Source organism: Chiloscyllium plagiosum, unplaced genomic scaffold (genome assembly GCF_037043375.1).
Source record: "Chiloscyllium plagiosum isolate Xiang-an unplaced genomic scaffold, Cpla_swu_hap1 HiC_scaffold_7, whole genome shotgun sequence".
NCBI classification, from domain to species: Eukaryota; Metazoa; Chordata; class Chondrichthyes; order Orectolobiformes; family Hemiscylliidae; genus Chiloscyllium; species Chiloscyllium plagiosum.
Window position 1 is genome coordinate 30,902,566 of NW_028270145.1, and position 15,734 is coordinate 30,918,299.

General features: G+C 42.4%; 1 protein-coding gene across 1 annotated transcript in view; it reads right to left on the minus strand.

The window, feature by feature from the left end:
* Positions 1–15,436, minus strand: part of LOC122551432 (ATP-dependent 6-phosphofructokinase, liver type-like) — a 60,699-nt gene extending 45,263 nt beyond the window's left edge. Inside the window, exons 1-2 of the mRNA XM_043693330.2 lie at positions 15,189–15,436; positions 1,762–1,835 (exon numbers count right to left, since the gene is read on the minus strand). Of these exons, the coding sequence (XP_043549265.1) occupies positions 1,762–1,835; positions 15,189–15,273 (159 nt within the window). The 5' untranslated portion in view covers positions 15,274–15,436. The remainder of the gene's footprint in view (positions 1–1,761; positions 1,836–15,188) is intronic.
* Positions 15,437–15,734: the final 298 nt, after the last annotated feature.

The following is a 15,734-nucleotide window of genomic DNA, read 5'->3' on the forward strand; positions in this document are numbered from 1 at the left end:
TTGCCACTCAAGCGGGTTCCTTTGCTTGGGATGGTGCCGAGCTTCCTGAGGGTTGTTGGAGCTGCACCCATCCAGGCAAGCGGGGAGCATTCCATCACATTCCTTACTCGTGCTCAGTGAGCAGTGGACAGGCACTGGGGAGAAGACGGTCAGTTACTTGCCACAGGATGCTCAGTGTTTGACCTGCTCTTGCAGCCACAGTATTCACACATCTGATCTAGTTAAGTTTCTGATCAATAATAACTCTCACAAGGTCAGTGGTAAGCAATTCAGTGGTGCTTATACGGTTGAGTGCCAAAATGAAATGGCTGGCACAATGACGTTAGGTACCAGGCAAAATCCACTCCTGTGCAAAACAACAGTGACGTTAATCAGCCAAAACAATTCTGGAATTTCACAACTCTCTGGGGAATCTCTTAATCACTTCAGCCTGCTGGTCAATTTGGACATTATTAACAATGTACACTGTTAGATTCACCTGTAAGATTCCAGCAAGACCTGACCCAGGATAATTTGAGAAAGGATTATGGAATCAAAAGTAGGAGAAATGCTGATTAAACATGTACACACACAGGAAGAGAGGTGGGAACTAGAATGGAAAGCCTTTTAGAAGGGTGACACATAGCATGACCGGGGGATTGTGTACAAATCCAAGGAATTTATATGTTGTTGAATAAAGGTCAAACACACATGGAGAGGTCACTGACAACACCATGAGGAAGGGTGAAAGTGATCCAAAAGAGACCACAGTCAATACAACAGATTTGTTCCAGACATCAGGAACTTCTAAGAAACTTCTAAGCCCTTCATAAGGAATGTGTGTGTGTTTTGGGGGTGAGAGGGGGAGGTAGGGGTAGGGTGGGGTGGGGAGTTGGGAAGGTAACTGGGAAGGCGATAGGTAGATGTAGATGGGGGTGATGGTGATAGGTCAATAGAGGAGGGCAACTGTGTGTGTTGAGTTTGCACATTCTCCCTGTGTCTCGACGTGGGTTTCCTCTGGTTTCCTCCCACAGTCCAAAGATGTGCAAGTCAGGTGGACTGGCCATGCTAAATTGCCCATAGTGCAAGGTGCATTAGTCAGAAGGAAATGAGTCTGGGTGGGTTACCTTTCGGAGGGTCAGTGTGGACTGGTTGGGCCAAATGGCCTGTTTCCACACTGTAGGGAATCTAATCTAAAGTGACCAAACTGAAATTTTCCAGTCTACGAAGGTATTATGAATATTGTTCAGTTCAAATTCAAAGGTGAGGAAATACAGAGTAAGAGGAAACTAGTCAGTTAGGACCAAGCGGTCCTATAGCACCCTTCATGCCCTCGACACCTCAAAACTCTTCACTGATAATGCACTATTACCCACTAGATAAATGCTGGATTCTATTCCTGATCACTTTCTCAGAAGAGCAAAACATCAGGCTTGGTTATTATGACCTGCTTTCCTGATTCATAATAAAGGTCATTTAAATAGGAAACTGGAGGGTGACTGGAGGAGGGGGATAGCAAAAGAGAAAGAGAGCAAATAAACATAAATCAGGATCAGAACCTCTGTAACAACTAAACTGTATGCTGTGTATTTGAGCTTTGGTCCAAACGATTCTTGAAGAGCTTCTGCTCTCAGTTTTGCATTTCCCTATAATCAGTCTTTGTGGACAAAGGACGTCGTCAGACTCGAAAGGAGATAAAGAGGGCAAGGCTCATCGCAAACAGATAATCAGACAGCAATTCAATCTTCAATATTAGACAAACAGGACAAAAAGGGTACTTACCTCATACACAAAGTAAACATCAGCTCCCACATAGATCCCCATCCGTACTACTGCACGCACTGCAGCATTCATACCTATAGATTACAATTGCAATTAGAGTAAAATGCGTTATGAGAAGTTAAAATGGTGGGGGATATCAACACAGTAAGGTAGCTAGAGAACGCTGTTTTAGGGCAATTGCTAAAAGGTGTTGGGGGTGGGGAGAACTTGTGTGCTGCAAGCTACTATATCTGGGAAGTACTGCCTGAAAGATAGTTGAAACAGATTCAATAATAACTTTCAAAAATATATTAGATGACAAAAATTGACGAGGAAGATTTGCTTGATTCTGAAGGAGGAATAGTGGAATCTTTCAAAAAAGGACTACCAGAGGCACAAGGGGTCAAATTACTCCCTTTGTGTGCTAAACAAATACATATACAGTAACTATTATGCGCAATGTTGTTATTAAACTGTATTAACACCATTGCAGAAAAATCCCACATGAACCAAAAATGCTTTAAAGTACTTTCTATACCATGCTTTTAATGCATGATTGCAAATTGTACCCAGTCATTAGATCTGGCCTTACTAGTACTTCACTTTATGGTATTCAGCTCAACATAAAGATTTTGAATTGGGGAGAAAGGTCGACATTCATAACATAAGAAAGCAGCTGACCAAAGTGAACAGGGAGCAGATACTTATAGGAAAATCCACACTGAAACAGTGGGAGTCATTCAAAAAGTGCCAGGCCAGTAATGTTCTTGTAAAGGTGAAGATTGGGACCAAAAATTCCAGAAAACTCTGGATATCGAGGAATGGACAGAACTGGATAAAGGGAGAAAGCTAGATACCGAGAAGCTGTGAACACCAGAAGCCCTAGAGGCAAGAAGAAAGTACCGGCTGTTACTTTGAGAAAGTGAGGAAGAGTCGGAAAATAGGAAAACAAAGAGGGGGCATGAGAAAACCTTAGGGGATAAAACTCAAAGGCATTTTATAAATCTATTAGTGGCAAGAGGATACCCAGGGCAAGAGTGGGGTCCACTAGGGAACTACGTGGTAAACTGTGGGCAGAGCTGGAGCTTTACACACTGACTCACAGTACAGAAGAATAACGTGAGCATAGAAATCAGGGAAGAGGGCTGTGAACAAATTAGAATTGAAAGGGAGGATGTATTAACAGTTTTAGTCGGCTTAAAATTGGATAAGTCCCTATACTGCTGTGGAAGGCAATGGAGCTGATTGTAGAGACCTTGACAGTAATTTTCAAATCCTCTCTGGAAACAAGAGAACATAAAACACAGAACAGTACAGGTCCTTCAGCCCTCAATGTTGTGCCAACTTGTTATCCTACTCTAAGATCAAACTAACCTACATAGCCTTCGTTTTACTATCAAGCATGTGCCTATCCAAGAGTTGCTTAAATGTCCCTAATATTTCTGACTCTACTATCACCGCTGGCAGTGCATTCCATGCACCCAGCACTCTCTGTGTAAAGAACCTACCTCTGACATCTCTCCCAAACCTTCCTCCAATCAACTGAAAATTATGCCCCCTCATGATAGCCATTTCTGCCCTGGGAAAAAGTCTCTGTCTATCCACTTCTATCTATGCCTCTCAAATTCTTGTACACCTCTATCAAGTCACCTCTCATCCTTCTTCGCTCCAATGAGAAAGCTCCCTCAACCTTTCTTCATAATACATGCCCTCCAAGCCAGACGGCATTCCTGGTAAATCTACTCCCCACCCTCTCTAAAGCTTCCACATCCTTCCTGTAATGACGTGACCAGAACGGAGCACAATATTCTAAGTGTGGTCGAACCAGAGCTCTATATGGCTACAGAATAACCTTGCAGCTCTTTAACTCAATACCCCTGCTAATGATGAGAAAGCGTGTAACCTGACATGTGACACATTTGCTACAGGATGTGAGAAAATGCTTGTTCTGAAGAATCAGAGACATCGGTTTTGTGTCAATGGATCGGTGTAAGGTGATAACATTTGTTCACTTGTGTAACGTGTACTTCCCTCTCGTGCTGGAGGCTAGAGGTGTGCATATTTCACAGTAGGGTGTCGGGTAACTAAATTTCTGTTTATAGTGAAGACTCTTAACAAAAGTCATACTCGATATGCTAGAAATAGAACAATCCTGATACATTTTCGTGTGTAGCACACTGAGCAGATTTGAATTTATGCAGCTCATGTCTGTCATGTTGACTGCTGTAGAGAGAGAGAGAGAGAGAGAGAGATTTTATTCCTGCTTGTCTGATTAAGGACATGCGGCACTTTTATAATTTTAATACCAAATTCTATATAAAGACAGCTTGTTTGCAGCAACAAGGGAGTAGAGTGAAAGATCTCTTAAGGGTAACAGCTGGCGCCGCTACTCTGCTGAAGGTTTTAGAATTTCAGATACCAACAAGCCAGGCTTGAGCTATGTTATAGTGTAACACTGACGCCATTGGTGAATAATTTAAACTAAACTGAGTGTAAGAGTTTTATATCCCAGACTACCACAGAATATGATCTCCTGGACGAACAAAGAGAAGCTTACAGGTCGAGTCCATCAGGGATTCCCTGAGCTATCTCAAATAGGTATTTTGACAATGAAAGCCATCACACCATACGCTTTAACAAACCTATCAACTTGGGTGGCATCTTTGAGGGATCTATGGATGTGGACCCCAAGATCCCTCTGTTCCTCCACACTGCCAAGAACCCTGCCTTTAATCCTGCAATCTGCATTCAAATTTGACCTTCCAAAGTAAATGACGTCACACTTTTCCAGGTTGAACTCCATCGCCACTTCTCAGCCCAGCTCTGCATCCTGTCAATGTCCGTTGCAACCTACAACAGCCCTCCACACCATCCAGAACTCCACCAACCTTCCTGTCATCGGCAAACTTACTAACCCACTCTTCCACTTCCTCATCCAAGTCAGAGGAATGGGAAAACAGCTAACATGGTCTCATTATTCAAGAAGGGTGGTAGGGATAAACAAAGGAACTATAGGCCTGAGTTTGTTAAAGGGGAACTATTGGATAAAATTCTGAGTGGTGAGGCCTCTTCTGGGGTACTGCATCCAGTTCTGGTCACCCAATTAATAGGAAGGTTATTATTAAGCTAGAGCTGGGTCAGAAGAGATTTACCAGGATGTTGCTGGGTATGGACGGTTAGAGTTTAAAAAAAAATGCTGGGACCTTTTACGCTGAAGTGCAGGAGGTTGAGAGTGACCTTATAGAGGTTTATACAGTCATAAGGGGCATAGATAAGTTGAATGGCAGGTGTCTTTTCTCGAGGATGGGGAATTTCAAAATGAGTGGACACATTCTTTAAAGTGAGAGGTCAGAAATTTAAAAAAAGACGATGGACATTTCTTTTTAAAACACAGGTGGTTTGCATGTGGAATGAACTTCATGAGAAAGTGGTGGATGTGGACACAGTTATAGCATTTAAAATACACTTGGATAAGTACATGAACAGGAAAGGTTTGAAAGGATCTGGGCCAGAATGGCAAGTGAGACTAGTTTAGTTTGGGATCATGGTCAGTGAGGACTGGTTGGACGGAAGGGTCTGTTTCCTTGCTGCACGACTCTATGACAGAATTAGCCTTGACTTGGAGAAGCAAGGATCAATCAAGAATAGTCAGCATGGCTTCATCAGGTTAAGATCATGTCTGTTAAGTTGGATTGAGTTTTCCAAGGAAGTGACTGGATGTGTGGATGAGGGTATTCAAATAGACGTCATCTACATCAACTTTGGTAATGCTTTTCACAAGGTGATGCATAAGGGACTGGTCAAGAATCTAAGAGCCCATTAGATCCACAGCAATTTGGCAAATTGGATGAAAAAAAATCAGCTTACTGGCAGGAGGCAGATGGTTATTGTTGAAGATTGTTTTTGTGATGGGAAGACTGAGCTCTGTGGCATACCATAGGCTTTGGTAATATGTCCTTTGCTGTTTGCAGTGCACATTAATGATCTAGATATGAACGTAGGAGATTTGTTGAATAGGTTTGCTGATGACATGAAAAATGATTGTGGTAAATAGCGAGAAGGAAAGCCTTAGAATCAAAGGTGATATGTGTCGTGTTGTGTCGCCATAGTCTTACCAGACCATGAGAACTGCTCTCTCAGAGGGAAGCGACTGGTGGTGATTTAACCTGAGGCCCACCAGACCTCAGGTGCGGGAAGAGGTTGAGAAGGAGAGTCCTTCGTGGTAACCTCAAACTGGTGATGAGAATTGAACCCACACTTTACTCTCATCTAAACCAACAATCCAGCCAACTGAACTAAACCGAGTCCCAAAAGGTGATATAGATTGGCAGGTAAAATGGGCAGAATAATGGCAAATGGAAATTAATCCTGAAAAGTATGAGGTGACATATTTTAGGAGTTCTAGCATGGCAAGGGAGTACTCATGAATGGTTGTACCCTAGGAAGTACAGAGGATCAGAGAGATTTTGGTATGATGTCTGCAGATGCATGAAAGTAACAGAACAAGTGGATAAAGTAGTTAAGAAGTCAAAAGGGACACTTGATGAGGCACTGAGTACAAGAGTGAGGAGGTTATAATGGAGCTGTATGATACATTAGTTCGGCCACAGGTGGAATACTGTGTTCAGCTTTCTTGTTGCCCCACAGCAAGAAGGATTTGATTACGCTGGAGAGGGGTGCAGTGACGCCGTTTTACCTGCAGCATTTCTGCTTTAAAGAGAGACTAGATAGGCTGAGCTTGTTTTCTTCAAAGCAGAGAAGATGAAGCGTGGACCTGATTGAGGTGTACCAAATTAAGGGAGAATGGAGAAGGTAGGTAGGAAGCAACTTTCCCCCATAGCACAGGAGTCAATAACCAGATGGCTTAAGTTTAAAGTAAAGGGCAGGAGGTTTAGAGGAATTTAAGGAAAAATCTTTTTTATCCAAAAGCCGGTGCTTATCTGGAACTCGCTATTTAAAAGGGTAGTAGAGGCAGGAATAATCACAACATTCGATAAGTATTTAGTTCATTGTTTGAAGAGCCATGGAACACAAGTCTATGAACCATATGCTGAACACAGAATGAGAGTGGAAGAAAAGGATGGATACGATAGGCCAAAGGGCCTCTTTCTGTCACATAAAACTCTATACACACACACACACACAACCAAATCAAAACTGGGATGGTACGACTGTAATTTTAACAACCATTATACCATAATGCATTGAGGTACGAAAGGAAGAACTGCTTTATATAGTGTTTTAAACCAGTGCTTCCCTTCATACCACCCTCAGGCAATTGTCTGTGTGGAGTTTGCACATTCTCCCTGTGTCTGCATGGGTTTCCTCCAGATGCTCCAGTTTCCTCACATAGCCCAAAGGATATGCAAGTTAGGTAAACTGGCTATACTAAACTGCCCATAGTGGTCAGGGATGTGCGGGTTAAGTGTGTTAGCCATGAGAAATGCAGCATTACAGGGATAGGCTAGGGGAATGGGTCTGAGTGAGACGCTGTTCAGAGGGTCGGTGTGGGCTCACTGGGTCGAAGGGCGTGTTTCCACACTATTGGGATTCTGTGTATTTATACAAAAAGAATACCAAGAATTAAAATTCAAGTAAAATGACAATTACGTGGTAAATAGCTGGAATTTTTGATCTCAGCACAATCCCATTAACCTTATTCAAATGTCAGTTCATTTGTTTTGTTCCAACAGGCTGAGAGAAGAGTGTCAGTCAAGATATGAAATAGGTAGCCGTTTGGCCCAGTAAGTTCATGCCAGCTCCCCGTACAACTATTTAGTCAGTGCCATTTTTGTATTAACAGCTGTTTTGCCTTTCAATATAATTTTAAATTGGAGGGGGAGGGTTGGGGAACAAAGAGGACTAGGGCATAAAAAGAAGAAATAAGTCTGTCATCTGACTATTTGGGCCATGTGACAAAGGATAATGGTTCATTTTAAGTCTAATTTCATACGACTGGATACCTCACATTATACATGGCTTGCTAAACGAACACCCTCACACCCTTGTCCTTGAATATTCAATTATGATCTGAACCCATTGATGCACTCCCGATAACACACTGCTACATGCAAAATTTTTTTAAAAGCATAATTGCTGCACAGAGTACTTTTTTTATTAAGTAATTCAGAGTAGGTCCAATGTTTATTTCAGCACAGAGCAACATTCCTCAGATCTCGTGGTCTGCTTGCAGTGAACTGCCGAGCATATACTGAGGTGAAATTACTGGACTGTTACTGATGGTGCTGGTATTGATGAGATCATCATGAGCTGTTGAAATAAGAAGGGAAATGGTACAATATTGAAATTGGATGATATTTGCTATATTCTAATTTGTTACATTGCCATCTGTAAGACTAAAAAAGGCCAATTGAATGCGAACAGGCTTGAGATTTCCAAATGTCTGTTGATCAACGAGGAAGATTTTTTTTAAAAAACCTTCATTCTGCAAAACTGTCTCCCAAACACTTCATGCCAATCTCTTATTCAGGTCAACTCTAATTGCTAAACCATTCATCTTATGTTAATCATGATTCAGCATGTTGCCATGCCAACTACAAAGTTTGCTTTTCAGAGATTTAGTGCTGTTGTGATTTTATAGCAAGTGCTAATTTCAAGGTGGTTCCCTATCATTAACTACAAGGCATCAATATCTATAACTCACTTGAACATTGCATTTCAATATATTTTTCAATATCGGGTTTGTGAGACCTCATTGCGTTGGGATAGTCGTGAAAACAAAAGAGCTGAATGGACGCTATAAGCTATAGCAGTGTGAACACTGGGTACTCTACATACCTTTTATGCTGGACTTTCATTGCATTGTAACCAGGCTGGCCTCAAACCTAGCTTTCCTGTTGGGAAATGAAAATACAAACCTGCTTGTCGAGGCCTGTAATTAACATTTACTGTTACCAGACCACATAAAAATTCACCCAAAAGATTGAGAAGATTCTAACTAAAGTTGTAAAATTATCAAATGAAAGAAGAAAAATCCAGGATTTAAACCTGAATGCACTGGGGGCAATGAAAACGATTGTAGTGGTATCTATGGCTCAGCATTTCATACTGATCCTTCAGATTCAAAATCTTGTGTGTTCCAGCCCCACTCTACAGTTGGTGATGGATGGTTTTGGGGGGGGGCAAGAGAAGGTTTCAAAATAAGAGGAAAGGTAAGAAAAGGCTCCAAGTCAGTGCCCACCTTCCCAATTCCAGGACATTTGATCAGCTCCTGAGTACCTTTGAATGAGGGACTGCTTCCCTCTCCTACAAAACTGCAGACTCCACAGGGTGTGTTTGTCAGTCTTCCTGCATGACAAGTTCTGCTGGCTACAAAGACTGAAAGTACTTGGGTGGGAAAGAGTATACCACAGTTTAAAATAAAGAGGGTGAAAAACAGTAGGCTAAGACAAGAGGGGATGAATGCAATCAAGGATTTCACTAATAATGGATGGGAAGTGTGGAAGAAGGAGGTGATATAAAGATTAGGGCAAGTTAGGTCACATTTGTCCTGACCATTAAGCTTTTTTGAGCAGGTCACTGATTAGGGGGGATAAGGAGCATCTATCAATATTATCTGGAAGAACTTTTGAGAATTGACAGTGAGCATCTGGATAGTCAGTCCCCCAAAAAGCTACAGATGTTGAGACCACTGAAATTTGAGACTGAATGAAAAAGGACACTAATCAAGTCTCTCTTTAAAGTTCTCGAAAATAGTTAATACGTAGCGTCACCTGACAAAGCTCTCTGATAGGAACATCTTTGAGAAATTGTGTCGAAAGCTCTTTGGTAAAAGTTACAATTACTGTATGTAAAACAATTACATTGTATCAATGACATTTTCTCTCCAAAGTGAGTATACTGACACCAAATGATACCCACCAATGGGAAAGACAACAATATAAATAACATTCCAACTAGAGAGCCACACCAGAGCTGCTATCAATTCCAAAGGTCAAAAGTAAATATAAAAAATGGCTCAGTAGTTGGCACGCTCATTGGCACAACATTTCAGGTTCAAATCCCACTTTGCGGCTTGAATGCAAAAGACTGCCATAGTGTTAAGGGTTTAGATGGAGAGGAATTTCTTAAGTGTGTACAAGAAAATTTTATGATTCAGTATGTAGATGTACCTACTAGAGAAGGTGCAAAACTTGACCTACTCTTGGGAAATAAGGCAGGGCAAGTGACTGAGGTGTCAGTGGGGGAGCACTTTGGGGCCAGTGACCATAATTCTATTCGTTTTAAAATAGTGATGGAAAAGGATAGACCAGATCCAAAAGTTGATGTTCTAAATTGGAGAAAGGCCAATTTTGACGGTATTAGGCAAGAACTTTCAAAAGCTGATTGGAGGCAGATGTTCGCAGGTAAAGGGAAGGCTGGAAAATGGGAAGCCTTTAGAAATGAGATAATGAATAACCAGAGAAAGTATATTTCTGTCAGGGTGAAAGGAAAGGCAGGGAGGTATAGGGAATGCTGGATGACTAAAGAAAGTGAGGGTTTGTTTCAGAAAAGGAAGAAAGCATATGTCAGGTAGAGACAGGATAGCTTGAGTGAATCCTTAGAAGAGTATTAAGGCAGTTGGAGTTTACTTAAGAGGGAAGTCAAGAGGGCAAAAAAGGGACATGAGATAGCTATGGCAAATAGAATTAAGGAGAATCCAAAGGATTTTTACAAATATATTAAAGGACAAAAGGGTAACTAGGGAGAGAATAGGGCCCCTCAAAGATCAGCAAGGTGGCCTTTGTGTGGAGCCACAGAAAATGGGGAAATACTAAATGAGTATTTTGCATCAGTGTTTACTGTGGAAAAGGATATGAAAGATATAGAATATAGGGAATTAGATGGTGACATCTTGAAAAATGTCCATATTACAGAAGAGAAAGTGCTGGATGTCTTGAAACGCATAAAGGTGGATAAATCCCCAGGACCTGATCAGGTGTATCCTAGAACTCTGCAGGAAGCTAAAGAAGTGATTGCTGGGCTTCTTGCTGAGTTATTTGTATCATCAATAGTCACAGGTGAGGTGCCGGAAGACTGGAGGTTGGCTACGGTGGTGTCACTGTTTAAGAAGGGTGGTAAGGACAAACCAGGGAACTATAGACCAGTGTGCCTGACATCGGTGGTGGGCAAGTTGTTAGAGGGAATCCTGAGGGACAGGATGTACATGTATTTGATTTGGAAAGGACTGATTAGGGATAGTCAACATGGCTTTGTGCGTGGGAAATCATGTCTCACAAACTTGATTGAGTTTGTTGAAGAAGTAATAAAGAGGACTGATGAGGGCAGAGCGGTAGATGTGATCCATATGGACTTCAGTAAGGCGTTCGACAAGGTTCCCCATGGGAGTCCGGTTAGCAAAATTAGATGTCAAGGAATACAGGGAGAACTAGCCATTTGGATACAGAACTGGCTCAAAGGTAGAATACAGAGGGTGGTGGTGGAGGGTTGTTTTTCAGACTGGAGGGCTGTGACCAACAGAGTGCCACAAGGATCGGTGCTGGGTCCTCTTCTTTTTGTCATTTATATAAGTGATTTGGATGCGAGCATAAGAGGTGTAGTTAGTAAGTTTGCAGATAACACCAAAATTGGAGGTGTAGTGGACAGCAAAGAAGGTTACCTCAGATTACAACAGGATCTTGATCAGATGGGCCAATGGACTGCCAATGGCAGAGGGAGTTTAATTCAGATAAATGCGATGTGCTGCATTTTGGGAAAGCAAATCTTAGCAGGACTTATACACTTAATGGTAAGGTCCTTGGGAGTGTTGCTGAACAAAGAGACCTTGGAGTGCAGGTTCACAGCTCCTTGAAAGTGGAGTCGCAGATAGATGGCATAGTGAAGGTGATGTTTGGTATGCTTTCCTTTTTGGTCAGAGTATTGAGTACAGGAGTTGGGAGGTAATGTTGCGGCTGTACAGGTCATTGGTTAGGCCACTGTTAGAATACTGCTTGTAATTCTGGTCTCCTTCCTATCAGAAAAATGTTGTGAAACTTGAAAGGGTTCAGAAAAGATTTACAAGGATGATGCCAGGGTTGGAGGATTTGAGCTATAGGGAGAGGCTGAACAGGCTGGGGCTATTTTCACTGGAGCATCGGAGGCTGAGGGATGACCTTATGGAGGTTTACAAAATTATGAGGGGCATGGATAGGATAAATAGACAAAGTTGTTTCCCTGGGGTCAGGGAGTCCAGAACTAGAGGGCATAGGTTTAGGTTGAGATAGGGAAAGATATAAAAGAGACCTAAGGGGCAACCTTGCACACGGAGGATGAAATGTTTATGGAATGAGCTGCCAGAGGAAGTTGTGGAGGCTGGTACATTTGCACCATTTAAGAGGCATTTGGATGGATATATGAATGGGAAGGGTTTGGAGGGACGTGGGCCGGATGTTGGTAGGTGGGACTAGATTGGGTTGGGATATCTGGTCGGCATGGATGGGTTGGACCGAAGGGTCTGTTTCCATGCTGTACATCTCTATGACCCTATAGACAGAGACTCCAGTGCAGTGGTTTTTTGAAATTATTCATTTATGGTAAATGGGTGTACTGCTCGTCCTTAATTGCCCAGAGGGTAGTTAAGCATCAACCACGTTGCTGTGGGTCTGGAGTCACATGTAGGCCAAACCGGGAAAGAAAATTATTTCCTTCCCTGAAGGCCATTAGTGAAGCAGATGAGTTTTTCCAACCATCGGCAATGTTTTCACGATCATCGTTATACTCTTCATTGGAGATTTTTATTAAATTCAAATTCCACTATCTGCCATGTGGTCCCCAGAACATTATCCTGGTCTCTAGGTCAATTGTTTAGCAATAATATGACTATGCCATCACTTCCCTGTTAATAGTGAGGGAACACAGAACTAAATCCAAACTGAGGGACCATGTGCCCTCTCAACTAGATAAAAGATCACATAGCATTTCACATTTGAAAGTGGGCAGGGGAGTTCTCTGTGATATACTGGCAAATAGTAATTTTTCAAGCAACATGATTTAAACTGATTACCTGATCACTGCCAGGTTTCTGTTTCTGGGAGTTTACTACTTTTTTTGTAGTGTTGACATGGTAGTGATTTGGTTGTAATGCACAATGTTCTATAAATGACGTGCAGAAAGTGCTTTAAAAATGCAAGGATGATGCAGTTCCCCATGGCAAACACATCAACAACTGTTCTCAGGCAAAAGTGAGGACTGCAGATGCTGGAGATTAGAGTCAAGATTAGAGTGGTGCTGGAAAAGCACAGCAAGTCAGACAGCATCAGACGAGCAGGAAAATCGATGTTTCAGGCAGGAGCCCTTCATCAGGTATGATGTTCTCAAAATGTCCTTTGTATTTTATAATTTTCTGGAAGCTTGCAAAAAAGCAGATAGGTCAGCCTAAGGTTAAATTTAGAATTGATGCCACAGTAATCTCACACCTACTAAAGTTAGCTCACTTAATAGCAGTGAGATTCTCTTGGGGAAAAGAATAAATGATAGGTTAGAAATGCAACAGACTGAATGGAGGTCAGCAAGCATGAGGAATGAACATTTGTATTGTGGCCATATCCAGACTGTGAACTAGAGCAGGGATGAGTTGAAGTTTTAGATCCAAGACCCAAATAGAGCAGTCAACTTCAAAGAAACTTTATAAGGTGGACCTTGTCCAAAATTAGCTTTGGCCAAGCACATGGAATTTGTCAAAATGAGGTTGCATGCTGAGAAAAGGAATACACTTTTCACATTGGTTATCCTGTTTCAGAAGTGCCACAAGCAGCTACATGCTTCTTTTAATATGATTTGTATACTTTCAAGTTTAGAATGAGAGGAGATCTAACTGAGGTGTATATGATGCTAAAGGGGATTGACAAGGTGGGCGCAGAGAGAATTAGATTAGATTCCCTACAATGCGGAAACAGGCCCTTCGGCCCAACAAGTCTACACCGACCCTCCGAAGAGTAATCCACCCAGACCTTTAGAAGACATTAGTTACACCGCAACAGATGGAATATCATGTGCAGTTCTGATCACCACATTATCGGAGTGACGTGACTGCACTGGCGAGGGTGCAGGGGAGGTTAATCAGAATGTTGCCAGGGATGAAAAGTCTCAGTTATGAGGAGAGACTGAATAGGTTGAGTTTGGAGTAGAAGGAGGCTGCTGGGAAATCGTTCTGAGGTACACAAAACGGTGAAAGGTATAGACGGAGCAGACAGTGAAAATTTCTTCCCCACTGCACACATGTCCAAGGTCGGGAGGCATAAGATTACGGTGAGAAGCAAGTGGTTTAGCGGAGATCAGAAGGAAAACCCAGAGGGTGGTAGAGGTATAGAAAATGCTGGCAGAGAGGGTGGTGGGAGTCAGGTATTCTTGGAACATTTAAGAAGCATCTGGATGAGCACATAAAATGCCAGGGCATATGGCTATGGATCAAGCACATGGTAAATAGGATACTGTAGTACAGTTTTGTGTTTGTTGGTCTTCATAGACATTGTGGGCCAAATGGCCTACCACAACTTTATGAATTTGGGAACACAACCGCGCGTGCGCACAGTGAGCACCTTCCCAGTCCCTGAGACTAATTCTCAGGGACAACCTGACCGGCAGCACGTCCGCCACTACGTGACTCAGACGCCATCATTGAGACTGGCAATGAAAACAAGACGACTTTTTAAAAAAAAACTACCCCCAAGAAAAACCCCAATCCGTTGGCCATTATACAAACAAGAGGAAAAAAAAATCGTAAACGAGGGAAGAACAAGTCGCGAAAACAAACCCATTCGCCGTTCGAACCGGCGTGTGCCCATATCAATGATGGCGGCGAGCCCGGGGGAGAACTTAACGGATGGATTTGGCCGTTGGGCTCGAGTTCCGTCCGTTAGAGCTCGAGGAAGGCGGGAGGCAGCGGGCCAGTCACATATTATCATTCACTTAGCGACCGGGAGGTTTAACAACAAAGGAGCCAAGCCGACATGAAAACTGAAACAGGTGGAGGGGAGGGGATGGGATTATATGAAGGTATTACACATTTAAAAAAAAATCAATTCTCAATGATCTCCAATACGTAATCTGAACTGAAACCTACAGATAAACCATTCCCCAAAATTGAATTATGAAGGGAGGGGGGGAAACTTTGCCAACCATGAAAAGGAAACATGAATCGCTTCACTAGCGACCATCCTACTCTTCCCCCCCATTATCATCACCCTCTTGATGACAGAGGAACTCTGAAGAAAAACCTGGTCTTCAATCCCTCGTTTAGTCATAATCCCGGTGCTTTCATTTATTGTGTCTGAAAATCAATTATCTCCGATTTCTCCCTGATATTTTACTGAGGGGGGGGGGGTATTGGATGAAATAGCCGGTCACGCCCGCAGAATGCGGCGACCTTGGTGGGCTGATTTTGGGGTGGGGGATTTATATTTTTTAAAAAATCAAATCTGTTCGAAGGAGACCGTTAAAAAGAAAGTCACCTTGTGCATCTCCTCCGCTGGTCAACACCGCGATGGCTTTGCCAGCGCCCCTGCTCCTCAGTTGTTCCATGTCCATTTGTGCCATGGCGTTCCCCCCACCTCCTCCTTCCTGGGTTGCAGCAGATTTCTTTTCCTCTCTTCGCCGACCTTCCCTCGCTTCTGGGAAGGTTTTCCCTTCTTGCCTCCTGTCCCCCCTCACCGTCTCCGATTGCACCAGTAAAACCCCCTTCCAGCAACTCTGTGAATGCAAATGACCCCAGTCAATTAAGGCTTGCCCACATGTAATCTGTGTTTCCCAAACTCCTCCCTCATGTCCCTTCAGCCTTTTCTCTTTTTTATAAAAATGAAGACTCTGCATAGCCTGAACCCTTGTCACAGTTAGCACGTGTGTTCTTTCTATGGACAGATATCTCACTACTGATTTGAATATTTTAATGATATACTAAAAAAAGCAGTTTTACTATAACATTTTTAAAAGTACTTTTCCTTTTTTAAAATCAATTCATCTATAATCTATAACTGCATGTTAAAAATCAAGGTTTTCAA